Raw genomic sequence first — 17,912 nt, 5'->3', positions numbered from 1 at the left:
GAGAAGATGGGACTCCTGTTCCGTGCTCACACCCGACGCCGTCCATCGCATCGACATCATCGGAACCGGCACCATCGAAGTCGCACCACCATCGACAACCGTCCGGTGACCGCCCGCCATCGACGTCTTCACGGCCATCGACTCTCGTCCCTTCCCCCGAAGATCGAGGGGACCGGAGGGAGAAACATCACCATCGGCATCGCAAGTCTCGGACCCTCGAGGAACTGAAGCCATCGACCTCGATACCGTCCGAACCTCCATCGAAGAAGCCCCGGCCAGGAGTGGCACCGTCCATTCCTGCGACCGAGACATCGAGGCAACCCTCACCCGTTCGGGGTTTGAGAGTCGCGATTCCGCCTGTAAAGGTGGTCCCTCCGGCTCTGCCTCAGCCTCCCTCTTCAGTTACGTAGCCAGGTCTTGTTACCTCAGGTCTCCGGGAAGAACTGGACCGGCTGGTCCAGGAGGCCATCGACAAGGCGATGCAACGGCTCCAGGTCCCTCCGGCACCGACTCCGGCGCCAAGAGTGGAACCGGTCACCGACCCGATTCCAGCAGCGCTGGCACCGCTGCTTTCCCGGATGGAAGCGCTCATGACCGCCCTTCCACCGGTAATTCCTGGGTCGCCGACAGCCCCAGTGCGCTCCCCGATGACAGCTTCATCAGGAGGAGAAACACCGTTCCGCATTCCTCCTTTGGGAGTGGTGCCTCATCCATCGATGCCGTGTTGTCCCTTGCCACCGATTCATTCATCAGGGGCGATACGCACATCGGCACCTTCGATGCCGGCACCGATGCCCGCCAGGGCATTCTCGGTGCCCCCGGTGATTCCTTCGACATTCTTGGAGCCTCAGCCGGGACCTTCAGGTATCCAACCCCCTCCTGGTCCTACAGGTCAGCCCGCTGATCTTTATGACACCTGGGGGGATGATACGTCCACAGACACCGATGATTTACCTTCACCACCCTCTCCTACATGAAAGTAGAAAGCTTTCATCAATTTTGTGAAGGAAATGTCTGAATTGGTCCCTTTTCAGCTTCAGATGGAACAAGATGACAGGCTGGATGCCCCTAAAGTGATCACTTCCATGCCAATTCATCAGGTTTTTCTTGACCTTCTAAAAAAGAATTGGGAGAATCCTGGATCCATTGCTCCAGTACATAAAAAAGCTGACTCTACTTATCTCGTACAGTCAGCACCTGGCTTTCACAAACCTCAGCTTGACCACCACTCAGTAGTGGTTGAATCAGCCCAAAAGAAAGCAAAAAGAACGAAGCCATACTCATCTATACCTCCTATCAAAGAACACAAGTTCTTAGATAATATTGGTCGACGAGTATACCAAGGGGCCATGCTTATCTCCAGAATAGCTTCTTATCAGCTGTACATGCCCCAATACAATAGGGTCATTTTCAAGCAAATACAAGATTTCTCTGAAACCCTGCCTGAACAATTCCAACAGCATCTTCAAACCCTTATAACTAAGGGCTTTGAAGCAGGAAAACATGAAATTAGAACAGCTTATGATATTTTTGACACTTCCGCTAGAGTGTCTGCAGCTGCCATTTCGGCAAGACGCTGGGCCTGGCTCAAGTCTTCTGATCTTCGCCCAGAAGTTCAAGACAGACTTTCTGGCCTGCCCTGCTTAGGGGATAATCTATTTGGAGAACAAATTCAACAAATAGTTGCTGAATTAAAGGACCATCATGAGACCCTCAAACAGCTCTCATCGATACCTTCTGATTTCCCTTCTAAACAGCCCTTCAAGAAGGACTCTAAGAAATCATTCTTCCGTACACGGAAGTATTATCCCCCACCAACAAGATCCAGACCGACGAGGCCTTATCAAAAATCTCAGCCTCGCCAGCCTCGAAAGCAAAAACCGCAAGCAGCTCCCCAGCCAGGGCCTGCTTCGGGTTTTTGACTTTCACTTGGAGAGCGGAAGCCAGATCCCTCTACAAAGCATACCAGTGGGAGGTCGCTTAGGTCACTTTCACGAAAAGTGGCACTCAATCACAACCGACCAATGGGTGCTAGCAATCATTGCTCAGGGTTACCACCTAAACTTCTTAACTCTTCCACCGGACTCCCCACCTCTGCAAACATGGGGTCTAACCGTCCACTCTGTCCTTCTGGAGCAAGAGGTTTCCCTCCTTCTCCAGTCAAAAGAAATAGAACCTGTCCCTCTTTCACAACAAGGCCTAGGGTTCTATTCCCGGTACTTTCTGATTCCAAAAAATTCAGGAGGACTTCATCCAATTCTGGACCTACGAGCCCTCAACAAGTACCTTCAAAGAGAGAATTTCAAGATGGTAACCTTAGGCTCTCTTCTACCTCTGCTACAAAGAGGAGGCTGGCTCTGCTCTCTAGACCTCCGAGACGCTTACACCCACATTGCAATAGCTCTGGCTCATCGCAAGTATCTCCGCTTTTTAATAGGCCAAAAGCACTACCAATATCGAGTGCTCCCTTTCGGCCTAGCATCGGCACCACGAGTTTTCACCAAAAGCCTCGTAGTTGTCGCAGCCTTTCTCAGGAAGGAAGGTGTCCATGTCTACCCCTATCTGGACGACTGGCTGATCAGGGCCTCAACCCAGCAAGTTGCTCGGTCCTCCCTGAACCTGACCATTCACACTCTAATATCTCTAGGATTTCTCGTCAATTAAGAGAAATCCTATTTACTCCCATCTCAAACCTTATCTTTCATTGGGGCAGACTTGGACACCTTACAGGCAAAAGCCTTTCTTCCTCAACAGCGAGTTCAGACCCTCGTGTCTCTAGCTCACCAGTTGCAGTCTCAACACACAGCAACAGCTCGCCAATTCCTCGTCCTGCTGGGACACATGGCGTCCTCAGTCTATGTGACACCAATGGCCCACCTGGCCATGAGAGTCATGCACTGGACTCTGAGGTCACAATGGATTCAAGCCACTCAGCCTCTGTCAACCATTGTTTACATCACCGACGCACTCCGTCTATCTCTCGCCTGGTGGAAAGATCACACCAATCTCCTCCAGGGACTACCCTTTCACCTACCAGATCCTCAAATCATTCTCACCACCGACGCTTCCAACATCGGTTGGGGAGCTCATGCAAATAATCTACAGACACAAGGATCTTGGTCTCCAGAGGAAGCCAAACACCAGATAAATTTCCTGGAACTTCGAGCGATGCAATATGCTCTCAGAGCTTTTCAGGATTGCCTATCAAATCACGTAATCCTGATTCAGACGGACAACCAGGTGGCCATGTGGTACATCAACAAGCAAGGCGGCACAGGCTCCTTCCTTCTGTGTCAGGAAGCTGCGCAGATTTGGGCGGAAGCACTCTCCCGCTCGATGTACCTCAGGGCCACCTACTTGCCGGGAGTGAACAATGTCTTGGCAGACAAACTGAGCCGTGTCTTCCAACCGCACGAGTGGTCGCTCAATCCATCGGTAGCAATCTCTCTCTTCCAGCAATGGTGTTTTCCCCAAACACACCTCTTTGCGTCCCCTCAGAACCACAAAGTGGACAATTACTGCTCCCTAATTCGGAGCAAGCACTCTCGGCCCAGAGATGCATTCTCCCTCACGTGGGCAACCAGTCTGCTTTATGCATTCCCTCCACTTCCTCTTCTCTCGAAGACTCTCGTGAAGCTACGTCAGGACAAAGGAACCATGATCCTGATAGCACCTCACTGGCCACGCCAAGTGTGGTTTCCCATACTACAGGATCTCTCCATCCGCAGGCACATTCCCTTGGGAACGGACCCGCATCTGATCACTCAAAACGACGGATGCCTACTCCATCCCAATCTTCAAGCCTTGTCCCTGACGGCATGGATGTTGAAAGGTTAATCCTTCAACCTCTTAACCTTTCCGAATCAGTTTCTCGTGTCCTGATTGCTTCACGGAAGCCTTCCACAAGAAAATCTTATTCCAATAAATGGAAACGGTACACATCATGGTGCACTTCCCAGTCCCTTGATCCCTTTTCCTGTCCAATCCCAAAATTCTTGGACTATTTCTGGCATTTATCAGAATCCAGTCTAAAGACCTCTTACATTAGAATGCATGTCAGCGCGGTAGCCGCCTTCCATAAAGGAATCAGGGATGTCCCTATTTCGGTACAACCCCTCGTAACACGATTTCTTAAAGGCTTGCTCCATATCAAGCCACCTTTACATCCTCCGGCCCCTTCTTGGGACCTTAATCTGGTTCTCGGTCGGCTCATGAAACCACCTTTCGAACCTCTCACATGGAAAGTGAGAGGTTCCTTTTAGCTATCACTTCGGCTCGCAGAGTTAGTGAGTTACAGGCCCTAGTCACCTATCCGCCTTACACTAAACTCCTGCAAGACCGGGCGGTACTCCGCACTCACCCTAAGTTTTTGCCCAAGATAGTTTCGGAGTTTCACATTAATCAATCCATCATACCTACCTATCTTCTTTCCCAGGCCTCACTCCAACCCAGGGGAACAGACTCTGCATACCCTTGACTGTAAACGGGCTCTAGCCTTCTATCTAGACCGTACAGTTGCCCACAGGAAGAGCACTCAGTTATTAGTCTCTTTCCATCCAAACAAATTAGGGCAACCTGTGGGTAAGCAGGCTCTTTCCTCCTGGTTGGCGGATTGCATATCTTTTTGCTATCAGCAAGCAGGCATTCCTTTCCAAGACCGTGTTAAAGCACACTCTGTGAGGGCCATGGCGACTTCAGTAGCACACCTACGATCTGTGCCGCTTCCTGACATTTTCAGAGCTGCTACCTGGAGCTCACCCCATACTTTTGCAGCCCACTATTGCTTGGACAAAGCCGGAAGACAGGATTCCATCTTCGGCCAATCTGTCCTCCGTAACCTTTTTCCAACGTGACGTACCAATACCCTTCCGCCTGCCCAGTGGGGTTCAGGATGCCCTCTGCCAAATTCCACTCCAGTTGTTGTGCCTGTTGCACGCCGTTGGGTACATTTGGTGCATGTTCGGACATCCTCAGCTCGGTACTCACCCATATGTGAGGACTACCATCCTGCTTGTCCTGTGAGAAAGCAAATGTTGCTTACCTGTCACAGGTGTTCTCACAGGACAGCAGGATGTTAGTCCTCACGAAACCCACCCGCCGCCCCGCGGTGTTGGGTTCGTTTTATTTTATTTTTCGACACTACCTGTAGCTTTCAAAACAAGACTGAAGGGGGACCCCTGCTGGCTGCAGGGTTAGTGCCATGCTGGGCATGCCCAGTAGGGGCCAGTCAAAGTTCTAGAAACTTTGATAAAAGTGTTCCGTGATTGGGCTCCATCCTGTGATGTCACCCATATGTGAGGAGTAACATCCTGCTGTCCTGTGAGAACACCTGTTACAGGTAAGCAACATTTGCTATCTCCTGCAAAACTTTTATTCTGCTTGACGCTATACCCTCCTTAACATATAGTGCCACCCTTCTTCCAATTTTATCTGCTCTGTCATGTCAATATAATTTGTACCCTGGTTTCACAGTGTCCTATTGGTTATTCTCTTTCCACTGAGTTTCCGAAATGTCTATTATGTCCATATATTCCTTTGGTGCCATGCATTCTAACTCTCCAGTTTTATTTTTCAGACTTGTTACATTTGTGTTCAGACATGTAAAAGTAGTTTTAATTGTATTTCTCTTTTTATATGTACCCACTACCTGTTTATAACAGATGATGCATGCAGTTTAGAGTCATTTTTATGTGCTTGTTCTCTCTTTATGTACATCTGGGTTTTTTCAACTTTTACAGCCATCTCTCTCTTATCAGGACATTCTAAATTTCTTGTTTTGCTAATATCCTTTCAATATGCGCTGTTGAGTGACTGTCAGCTTTCCCCATGTTCTATTTTAAAAGCTGTTCTTTCTCCGTTTTTAAAGTTAGTGCCAGTAGTCTGGTTCCACTCTGGTTAAGATGGAGTCTATCCCATTGGAATTGTTTCCTCCTTCACCAGAATGTCCTCCAGTTTCTCAACAAAACTAAAACCCTCCTATCTGTACCATCATCTCATCCATGCATTGAGACTCTGGAGCTCAGCCTGCCTCTAGTGTCTTGCGCGTGGAACAGGAAGCATTTCTGAGAATGCAACTCTGGAGGTTCTGGATTTCAATTTCCTACCTAAGAACCTAAATTTAGCCTCTAGAACCTTCCTATATCATTGGTACCTACATGTACCATGACAGCCAGCTCTTCCCAAGTATTCTTTAAAATCTCATCTAGGTGGTGCGTAAGATCCACTACCTTTGCACCAGGCAAGCAATTACCAAGTGATCCTCATTCCCACCAGTCATCCATTTATCTGTTTTTTCTAATTATCAAATCACCCACTACAACAGCCGTTCTGAGCCTTCCCTCCTAGATCCAGACCCCTGGAGAGACATCCTTGGTGCAAGAGTATAAAGCATCTCCTGGAGGGCAGGTTTTACCTCTGGGATCATTTCCTGTCACACCAATGCAATGGTCTCCTGCCAGGTGATTTTGCTTCTCCAAAGCAGACTGAAGTTGGGACTGCCCTGCTATATCCTTGAAGGTCTCCTCTATATACATATCTGTCTGCCTCAGCTTCTCCAAGTATACCATTCTGATCTCCAGAAATCAGACTTGTTCTCTGAGATCCAAGAGCTCTTTGCACTGGGTGCACATTTACAACCTCTCACCAACAGGTGACACTTATAGAAACATAGAAATGACGGCAGAAGAAGACCAAATGGCCCATCTAGTCTGCCCAGCAAGTTATCTGTTTCTCTTAGCTCTTGGTTCTATTTCCCTTCCACCCCCACCTTTAATGTAGAGAGCAGTGATGGAGCTGCATCCAAGTGAAATATCTAGCTTGATTCGTTAGGGGTAGTAGCTGCCGCAATAAGCAAGCTGCACCCATGCTTATTTGTTTTACCCAGACTATGTTATTAGCCTTTATTGGTTGTTTTTCTTCTCCCCTGCCGTTGAAGCAGGGAGCTATGCTGGATATGCGTGACGTATAAGTCTTCTCCCATGCCGTTGAAGCAGAGAGCCATGCTGGATGTGCATCGAAAGTGAAGTATCAGGCACATTTGGTTTGGGGTAGTAACCGCCGTAACAAGCCAGCTACTCCCCACTTTGTGAGTGCGAACCCTCTTTTCTTCTCCCCTGCCGTTGAAGCAGAGAGCTCTGCTGGATGTGTGAAGTATCAGTTTTTCTTCTCCCCTGCCGTTGAATCAGAGAACTTTGCTGTATATGCATTGAAAATGAAGTATCAGGCTTATTTGATTTGGGGTAGTAGATTTCTGCATCAAATTTTTATTCAAATTAAGTGTTAATGAACTTGCTGCCATGCAAAATTATGCAAAGCGGCTCATTAACTATTGCATAGGTAAACTACATGCAAAATTTTCTGTACAAGGCATAAAGGGATTTTCTTGGTAGAATTTAGCTTAGCAAAACATTGCATGCTATTTTCTATCAGACTCATTTGCATGTGTAGAAAAAAGCAAGTTTGCTTACCATAAACGGTATTTCCGTAGATAGCAGGATGAATTAGCCATGCTGTCTGGGAGCTCCTCACGACCGGTTAGTAGACGGAGTTTTTTCAGTTAGTACAGAGTTTTGAACTCTGTACGGCTGCACGGTGAGCTTCCCGCGCGATTGCCTTGTTACATCAGTCTCTTGTAGCCAAGCGAGATGAACGTGGAAAACGTTTTTGGTAAAATCTGTACACTGCAAAAGACTGGCTTAGATTCCCATCTCACTTCCTAGCTTCTGTTTGCATCTTAATTTTTTGTTTTAATAAAGTTTTAAAGGCTGATTAAGCAGTTGGTATGTCTCAATTTAAGAGCTGTTAAAAGTGATTAGGATTTTTAAATTGATGTATTACATATCTTTTAAAATGTTTTTTTTTTAATTTGAAAACTGGGTGATTGTTTATTAGTGAATGACCAGCAGAAGGACTAAAATTAGTCAGTCACTAAAATGAGGGTTAATTAAATTTAATTTTAAGTGAATAATTGACTAAGTTTGAAAACTTTCCTCATAGTAGGGTGATAATGTATATATCAAAAAATGAGAGAGGGGGTGGGTAGAAAGGTGAGAATCAAACTAGTAACTAATTGGTACAAACTTAGATTGTGAGCCCTCTGGAAACAGAAATAACTACAGTACCTGAATGTAATCCACTTTGAAGTGCTGAACAGCGGAATATAAATAATTGCCCAGGAACCAGAACTCTCACCTTCTCAAATCAAGCAGATGACCTTTGCAAACTTGCGCTTCAAATACTGACAAAAGAAATACTATCTTTTCTTTTAATAATTGAAAAACACTCATATGCAGTGGATTTTGCTACTCTTCAGAATGGGTGACGCTTCTTATAAGAAACTGTAATGCAAAATTTCCCTCATTCCCTTTATTAATCAGTTAAACCTTGGTTTGCAAGAAGTGTTCTTTTGAAGGGTGAAGGTTATTTCAGTTTTTAATAGAACCTTTTGAGGAGATGAGAGATGGGTATGATGGAGAGAGAGGTATAAATGCAAAAAAAAAGCAAATCTTTCAGTGGAAGAAATTTTCATATGGAGGTCCAAGAGAATAGGCTCAGAAAATATGGAGAAGATTTTAAAAGGTGCGTGCGCGCACTTCCTGGCACACACACATAGACGCGCCAATTTTATAACATGCGTGCAAATGTTATAAAATCCCATGGCCACATGCGCGCCGGATTTTATAATCCCTGCATGCATGTGCGGGCGGTGCGCACAGGGGGCCCAATTTTGCAAGATTACATGCGGCAATGCAATCTGGCCTCCTCGAGTTCCCTCCCAGTCCACTCCAATTAAGGAACAAACTGGGAGGGAACTTCCCTACCCATACTCCCTCCCTCTTCCTGTCTCCTCCCCAATCCCTTTCGCCTACCTTTCTTTTTTTTTTTTTTTTGTTTTATTGCTTACTTGCGCACTGGCCGACTGCTGGTGCGTGCTTCCTCGGCACAGCGGCAAATAGCCGCTGTGCCGGCCACCTCCAGCCCTGCCCCTCGGACCGCCCCTTTCTCTGGGCCTGGCACTTCTACATGCATTTTGGGTTACGTGCGTGGCTGGGCCCCTTTGAAAATGTGTGCAGCATGCGCGAAGCCCGGCAACTCATGTAACCCCCGTTTCTTACCCACATGGCCATTTTAAATTTCGGCCATATGTCTTTATGGAGCGGGTGGTAAATGCATTGAACTACCTTCTAAGAGAGATGGTGGAGGCAAAAACAATGAATTTCAAGAAAGCATGGTATAAGCCTAGAGGAGTTCTGCTTGAGAAGGAGTGAAGAAAAAAAACCAGCGATCAACTGGGGACTGTGGCATGCACCCAGCATGTAAACTAGATGACCGTATGATCCTTATCTGCTGTCAGTCTCTTCTTTTATATGTGAAAACTGGGAAATCAGAAATAAAGGTTATGGGCCTGGTGATTGTCCTCTTTTGTCCAGTAATCTGGAGTACATGTTGCAGTTTTAGATGGACAGTTAAGTTGTTCCTTTCCCTTGCATTTTTTTTTGACCTGGCAGTTTCCTCCTCCTCCTCCTCCTTTGGGCTTCTAGCTGAGTTAGAACTAGTGCTGGGATTATGGTACCATGAGCTTTTATTCGCATCTACTCAGGAATATTTTGTATCCCCTCCCCACTTATTTTAGTCCAGTCATTGTGGTGAACTGTCCTCAGCAGGGTGGCAATGAGCTAGGGCTCCATCTGGAACTCTGTGATGATGCAGCCACTGGATGTCATCATTTCATGATAACTGACTCCTCCTTTCAGGAGCTGTGAATACTGCCTCTGCAGCGCCTCCAGCCCTAACTGACCTGAGAAGGGAATTGAAATCTTTTACCTTTTTATAGAGCTAGAAGATTGATGGTTTTGGATACTGGTAATTTTTAAGAACTGCAAGTTACGTTATCTGTCTGCTTGGTATATGCTGTTCTTCATCATATTATCAATTTATTGTAGTCTATAAGCTAAAGCCTACTTGAGCTGTTCCCTGAGAACTTTATTGATTTATGCCATAAGACACTAAATACAGATTTATGTTAGTGTACTGTAAGCTTTATCCATTTCAGATTGCGACAAGACATCAAATTTTATAGTTAAAAAGTTGGAAAGTGTTGAGGTTGTGTACTGAAACGTAGACTGAGCTGAATCATGTTATATCCTTTTTTTGTTGTGTTTTTCTCTACATCCCCAGGTCCCTAAGATTGAAACATGTATTAAATTCCATGGTACAAGTTGTTGCTGTCTGTTTCATCAATTCTCAGAACAATGTTTGAGTGATATGTGGTAGACACATTGATACTTTTTTAAGATACAGTGTTAGCTGACTTCTTCATCCATGATGGCTGGAAAATATTTTATTTGCGACTACATGCCGGTCTAACTGTACCATGTTTAATTGACTGGACAATTAAAGAGTTTGTTTTTAAAAATGTTTAGGAACTGAAAAATTTAGAGAGATTTGAAAAAGGTAATCCTTAAGCCATAAGAGGCACCGTTCTCAAAATGTGAATTTGTTCTTGGTGATTACAGTATTTAGTTAGATTTTGAACAGTGTTATGTATACAGCCATAGGGTCGTCAATTGCATCACTTTTTTTTTTTAAAGAAAAAAATGGAATGCTTGAAGGTTCTGTGAGTTGATGGTTACATCATATAATTATTTTAGATTGAAACTTAATGCATTACTATAGAATCCACTTGAAAATCCACTTATCATGTTTCATCCTAACACTAAGGGGCGGATTTTAAGAGCCCTGCTCGCCTAAATCCGCCCAAATCCGGGCGGATTTAGGCGAGCAGGGCCCTGCGCGCCGGTAAGCCTATTTTACATAGGCCTACCGGCGCGTGCAGAGCCCCGGGACTCGCGTAAGTCCCGGGGTTTGGTGAGGGGGGCGTGTCGGGGGCGGGCCCGGTCGGCGCGGCGTTTTCGGGGCGTGTCGGGAGCGTTTTGGGGGCGGGCCTGGGGGCGTGGTTACGGCCCGGGGCGGTCCGGGGGCGTGGTCGCGCCCTCCGTACCCACCCCCAGGTCGCGTCCCGGCGCGCTAGCGGCCCGCTGGCGCACGGGGATTTACTTCTCCCTCCGGGAGGCGTAAATCCCCCGACAAAGGTAGGTGAGGGGTTTAGACAGGGCCAGGTGGGTGGGTTAGGTAGGGGAAGGGAGGGGAAGGTGAGGGGAGGGCAAAGGAAAGTTCCTTCCGAGGCCACTCCGATTTCGGAGCGGCCTCGGAGGGAACGGAGGTAGGCTGCGCGGCTCGGCGCGCGCCGGCTTTACAGAATCCATAGCCTTGCGCGCGCCGATCCCGGATTTTAGCGGATACGCGCGGCTCCGTGCGTATCTACTAAAATCCAGCGTACATTTGCTTGCGCCTGATGCGCCAGCAAAAGTAGGCCAAATCGCGCGGTTTGAAAATCTACCCCTTAATTTTTAGTAATAGAGGTAATGCCTTTGATGTCATGAAACTAGGGACTTTATACTTAAGAACTTTTAGGATGTTTTCCAATAAAATCCATAACTTTTGAAACAACAGTGGTTTCAAGCATGTTTCATTTTACCTATTTTTTTTTTTAATAGGAGATTATATCCTTGAGGCAAAACCAAAAGAGATCTCTGAAGTTCAGCGACTAAACTATGAACAGGTAATAAAACTTGTTTCCGTTAATGTCCCTTAAAGATCTAATCATTTATATTATTTTAATTTAAATGAATAGAATAATTTCTTGTAGAGCTCTGGATTTGATAGAGGGTTGCAAAGCCTTTCATCTCTTAGCTCTCCAGTTCAGATCCTGCCCGAGTTAGTGGCTAAAATCACTGCCATGTGTTGCTTTTCATTAATTTTTTAAAATTAAGTTGTGGTCTCAAGACCAAGCTCTTGACATGAGTAAAGGAGAAGACCAGTGGTTAGAGCAGCAGGCTGAGAGCTAGGGAAGCCAGGGTTCAAATCCTGACATTCCTTGTGATCTTGGGCAAGCCACTTCACCTGCCATTGTCTCAAATCCTAATAAGTACCTGATTCACTAAGGGTTTTTCCCATAGACACAAACAGGTCGATGCAATACCTTTATCTTTATTAAAATTTGTTATTCTCCTAAATACCAGGCGCACAGGTTAACCTGCAGTTGGACGCACTTCTGGGACCCACGTCCATAACCCTTGATGAAATAAGGGGCCCAGCGCACCCAAAACGTATGTCCAAACCAGGGCATAGCTAATAGCGCTCATCACATATAAATACCATGTTGATGGGGCTATTAGCTATTACCCTTTGATGTAAAAAATAACCGTGCCCGATGCGCACATTATAACCCTTAAAGATTAAGGGCCAGCCCTGGAACTGGCGTTAAGTTTTGAGGAGCCCCAAAAGTTGAACTGAAAAGCAGAAAATACTGCTTTTCTGTGGTTCCTCCAAATTAATATTGTGGGTTAGGAAAACAGACGCTCGTAAAATTGATTGACTGTTTTCTTAACCCGCGTACAGCCACTTCTCCTGGGCGCCCAACACCGAGGATACACTAGGGATGCAAAATTTTCCCTAGCACATCCTTTTTAACGCAGCGGCTCATTTGCCTACAGCAGTGCGCGCCCAGGAGAGGTGGATAGGCTCGCGTTAGGAAAGTGAGCGCTCAATCGTGATTGCTCATTTTCCCCGCACGGATATTGCATTGGCCTGATAATGGCAGAAATGCCTTAATGAATTTGGCTCAGACTGTAAGCTCTCTAAGCACAGGGAAATATCTACTGCAACTTCATGTAACTCACCTTTAACTACCAATGAAAAGGTTAGAGCTAAATTAAAATAAATAGATGTCTGTCTCAGCAGAAAGTTCTCAGGATAGATCAGTTTCCATGCCAGTTTAATCATTCATTCCTAGAGGTGTCTGTCTAGAATAGGCTGAAACACAGTAGCAATAGTGTGAGAACTTGCATTCCATTGCCAATGCTGTCCATATTCTGTGGATACACAGAGAACTGAGATTCACAGCAGCAACAATGAGGCACAAGCCTTCATGAGCATTGGTTGCTAAAAAATGTAAAATTGTATAATTGGGATGACTGTGGTAGCATATATTGTTCATAGTGTTGCTGGTCTGCTTTTTGTTCAGCATGCCATAGATTGCAACCTTGAAAATACCAGTTGAAACAGTTCCTTAGATTGCAGAATAGCTATGCTTCAGTTCCTACCACATATATAATGTTAATCAAGGTAATTTTTTATAATACTGTGGGAGTTTCAGGAAATGTTTAAGAAATGTTTGCCCTTGTTTTGCACTACATATTAGAGGGATATTCTAGTTATATATTGTGATTAGAAAGTATTTATGTTGAAGGACAACTTTAGCCAGTCAAGTTTAGCAGTGTTAAGATTCTCTCCCCCCCCCCCCCCCCAAACTTGTAAGCTTAATGTTGAAAACTTATCAATCAGCAAGGTATTACTGGGTGGTAATAAAGAGTTACCACATGCCTTCTGTGTACTCTGCCTGTTAAATGTTGTGATATTGACTTAGTATAACTCTTTGAAAGGGCATATAGTACTTTCAGAATAGTATATTTCAGTCAAAATTGAAATGTCTGTTTTATAATATTTTCCTCCAGATTTTCATATATAATCTGTCATACAGTAAAATATATTTATAGTTTGTGAGAATGTTAATATTTGTGAGTTGTTGAGAACCACCAATTCAACCTGGAATTATAGATGGTGGTATGTTCACAAATTCTTGCAGAGCATATGTTTGATAAGTTGAGTGAAATAGATTAGAGTGTGTCACCATTACTGGAATTGGATTACAGCACCCCAGGAGCTGTGCAGGACTGCAAGGCAGGACACTGGACTGAACAAGGTCCAGTCTTCTGCCTAGCCAGCTCCCTCCCCCGCAGGTTGAGCCTTGGGTTCTGGGAGGCAATAGGTCTTTGCTGTGGCAGTACAACATGATGAGTTCAGGCAGGCAGGGGCAAGGCAGAGTAGGCAGGATCAAAGCTGAACAAAGCAAGGTCTGTGGGCAGAGAAGGCTAGAAAGGGTTGGACTGGTTACTGGAACTGGTCATGGAACAAGGATTGGGGCTGAGTACAGACAAGGAGAGACACCGGCAAGACAAGGTACTGACAAGACAGGGAGTGAATAACAGGACTGGGCTGGCATGGCAAGACCAAACAGAGACAGGACTGGACAAGACAGACTAGGACAGGACTAGACAAGGACTAGGCAAGATAAAGAACAAAGAAAACAGAAGCCCAAAGGCAGCAAGGCTGGAGGCCAGTAGCCAAGTAGGCTATAGGCCCAAAGGCCCCTAGAGATAGAGAGGCCGGGATAAACCACAAGGAAGGATATAAGAGTAGAGCAGGCCTGGAGGCCACAAAGCAAGATAAAGCCTAGAGTTGGCCACAAGGCAAGGACAATGAACAAGAAAGTCTGGAGGCCACAAGGCAAGATAAAGCCTAGATAGGACACAGGACAAGGAGCAAGAGAGCAGAAGGCCTGGAAGCCACAAGGCAAGGTATAAAAGTAGAGTGGCCAGGTCAGAGAGCCAAGGATGACTCCATGAAGAGGCAACTTGGGTTTGGCAAGGCAGGGTTAAATGAGCCTGAAGCTTGAGTATGGTGTGAGCAGTGAGGAAGAGCTTGGCAAGGTTGGAGGTTGCTTGCTGAGGAACCCTGGTGGAGCAGAGGCTGTACAACAGGCTATATCAGGTGGCCAGTAAGGAGATGGCTCAGGTAACAAGGAGCGGAGCTCACTGGAGGCCTCTGATGGTGGGGAAGTATAGTAGGCAGACTTAGGGTATGGTGAGGCTGCACAGCAGATAAAACTGACAGAGAAGAGTAGAAGCTAGTTTTTAAAGTTTTGTATGTTTAGCTTTGCTCTCACAAATTGGAAGCAACAAAATTGAATCACACTTAATGGTGTTTTTATCTTTGGATATTTTTCTTTCACATAAGATACCTTGAAAGTCATTACATAGCGACAGCTTATATTGAAATATTTGCAGTCTGGTGTTTTTAGAATACTAAATTTCACTATTTACTTCTGAGAATGCAATATAAGTCTTGTTAAAGATACTCAAAACATTCAAGGGTGAACTAGGCAGATTAAGCCTCTTTTGCTAGATTTTTTGTTTTTTTCCCAAATTTGCAGGGAAAATTTATCGAACTTTAGGTGGTGGATTTTTCTACAGAACCAAATTTGTTGGGAAGGGAAGTTCAGGTTAAAGACATGAGGGTAGGGACCTGATGTCGGGTTGCATATGGGGATTTATATACTTATCTACCCAAAGTGGAATAATAGCAACTGGGTAGATGGAATGGGCCAATTTGGTCTTTGTGCAGTTATTTACTATGTTGTCATTTACTTTGTTACCATGTGTGACTTTGCTTGTTATCTATTTCTCCCACCAACTAGTGTGCTGTCTATTGATTCTATTCCTTTTATTTTAATCAGCCCAGCCAGTAATCTAGGGATTCGATCTTTTTTTACACACCTCTGTTCTTTTCTGTGCTATCAAGTATTTAAAGCCTATAAAATCCATTCATTGAAGCCTGTTGTCTTCTCCTTTGTGTTTTATTTTGGATTATTGTAATCGCCTCCTTGCGGTCCTCCCTGAATCATCTTTGTTCATTACTACTTTTACAGAACTCTGTTTCTAGGTTTCTCTTTCAACTGCTTTGTTATTCTTATGCCTCTTTATTTTTTTCTATTGATAAGCAGGGCTGAATTAGGCATGACATTTGGGCAACATATTCTGGAGGCACCAAACAGAGTCTTCTTTCCTAGCTAGTAGAACTTTTAGCTCTACTGAGCATGTGTGAGAATTCTCATGAGGTAATTCCTGCACTGGCATTGCCTTGTTAGCCGCCTCAGTCAAAAAATGACTCTGTGTTTTTCTTCAAATTTCTACTTACTTTCATTTCTCAGTTGCCTTGCTGCCTCATCAGCACCCACAACAGTACATTTCAGTCCATGAAAAAAGAGTTGCTTGCCTCCTCAAGATGTCCAGTAAAAAGAAGCCAACAGTGGTTTTAAGAACTGCATTCATGGCAAGATAATATCCATTACAGATGGGCATGAACTATGCTGCTATTGCATGAACCCAGATCACAACTAGGCAAACTGCTATGATTGCAGATGGAATTCTCCATGCACTCAACGTACCAGGGCATATAAAATGGAGGAACTGCATAAGAAGTCACAGTTGGTCCTTCATCTGCCTCGCCAGGACAAATTGAGCAGGAGCTCCTCAAAAACTCCTCTTTCCTGAAGACAAGCTGAAGCCTTGGGGTTGAGTAATGCTGATCATCCTGCACCGAGGAAAAAGCATGACACTGCAGAGCCATTGGAGCAGCCAACATCGAAAAAGCATCATCCTTCATTGTCTTCAGCTCTGACACATAGGTCTTCCAAGCATGGTGCATTGTCCTCGTTGATGCACGATCATCGGCACTGTCTACGCATGTTACATGGGCACTGCAGATTGCTCAACGTATCAACACCACTAAAACACAGTGCATGAGTGCTGTCGTTGCATGGTGCATGGGCATTAGCAGCACATTGATGCACATCAACTCCAGTATCATCAACATACATGCACTCCATTGGTGCACTCCTGCTCGGAACCATCAACACTGATGTGCTTGAAGCAGGGCAGATTAGTGCTGTCGAAGTATGAGACTTCAATGACTTTGAAGTATCTGGCACCATCAAACATAAGTTCAATACCACCAAAAAGCCTTGATGCTATTGATGCACCATTTGATGCTTTGAGCTCCAGACCATGGACATCATGTCAAATTGCTGACATAGATTTATGCCAGTTGCCCGAGATCAGGAGAAGAGGGAGATGGATTACCTCTATCCCCTCCTATCTCTAGAGCTCTTACTCCATCAAGATTACTAGCAGAAATTTAGGTTTAGAAACTCCAGATCCAGTATGTTCTCAGGTGCCTCTTACTTTGATTAGGCCTCCCAAACAAGGGGTGGGAGCCCATCCTAATTTGCAAAGATGTTCAACCGCCCACACGACGTCAGAGAACACATCAACCACTCGACCAAGAAGCAGAGCTGGTGAATAATTTCTTTGCCTTTTTGGCTAAGGAGAAAGAAGATGTTTTCTATCCTCTCCTCTTCGATATTGCTAGCATACTCCCACAGGGTGGAGTCCCAGTATCCTTTATTCAGATAAATATATTATCAGAACCCCTGCTGGGAGGTAGTTCTTCATCTCATTCGCTTGCAGTGGAATTCAGCTGTTCAGAGATTGCAGACCAAAGCTATTCCTCTCCAAGGTAATCAAAGGACCTCCTCCCTCCTGATTCACCTTTTTCATCACTGGGGTCTTGGGTTAGTGTTCCCACACCCTTGGGTTCAGAAGAGGGATTCACAGGAATGCCCTCTGACCCACTATTGGAGCCTCTGGAGGAATGGCTGTGTGCTCTTGATTTTGAGGACGCAAATGCCCACATACCCATCCATCCCATTCACTGGCACTACCTTCATTTCAAGGTTAACTCTTTCCATTATAAATATACGATATTCCCCTTCGGGCTCTTAGCTGCTTCGAGGGTCTTCACCAAATGCCTGGCTGTAGTAGCAGCACACTTATAATGCTTCAGATGATAAATAAAACAAAAATCTTATCTGGACATTCTTTCTCTCCCCAGCATTCACTCATGGTCTCATAAATGTCTGCCCAGAATAAAGGATCAACCGGAGAGTCCATTTTGTAACATGCTGCATGGCATTTAAACCCCAATGAGGTACAACATGATGACATCAATGATCCAATTATCTATAATAAGAAACTCAAATCAATAAATAACTACTTATTGAAGTTTGATCACAAAATTATCTTAAATAACACAAAAAAGATGTGATTTTCAAGATTAAAAAAAAAATTATGTTCAGCATTCAATCCTGCAGGCATGAAGGTGCAAAGTTCATA

At 45.0% G+C, this 17,912-nt stretch overlaps 1 protein-coding gene across 4 annotated transcripts in view; it reads left to right on the top strand.

Annotated features, from left to right (window-relative positions):
• The window catches only part of MINDY2 (MINDY lysine 48 deubiquitinase 2), a 406,879-nt gene that overhangs the window by 176,941 nt on the left and 212,026 nt on the right, over window positions 1-17,912 (top strand). For all 4 annotated transcript variants that reach the window (XM_029574427.1, XM_029574426.1, XM_029574425.1 and 1 more), the window contains exon 3: window positions 11,556-11,620. In XM_029574427.1, the coding sequence (XP_029430287.1) occupies window positions 11,556-11,620 (65 nt within the window). The remainder of the gene's footprint in view (window positions 1-11,555; window positions 11,621-17,912) is intronic.

Source organism: Rhinatrema bivittatum, chromosome 13 (genome assembly GCF_901001135.1).
Source record: "Rhinatrema bivittatum chromosome 13, aRhiBiv1.1, whole genome shotgun sequence".
NCBI classification, from domain to species: domain Eukaryota; kingdom Metazoa; phylum Chordata; class Amphibia; order Gymnophiona; family Rhinatrematidae; genus Rhinatrema; species Rhinatrema bivittatum.
This window is presented reverse-complemented; position numbering and strand designations above follow the sequence as displayed.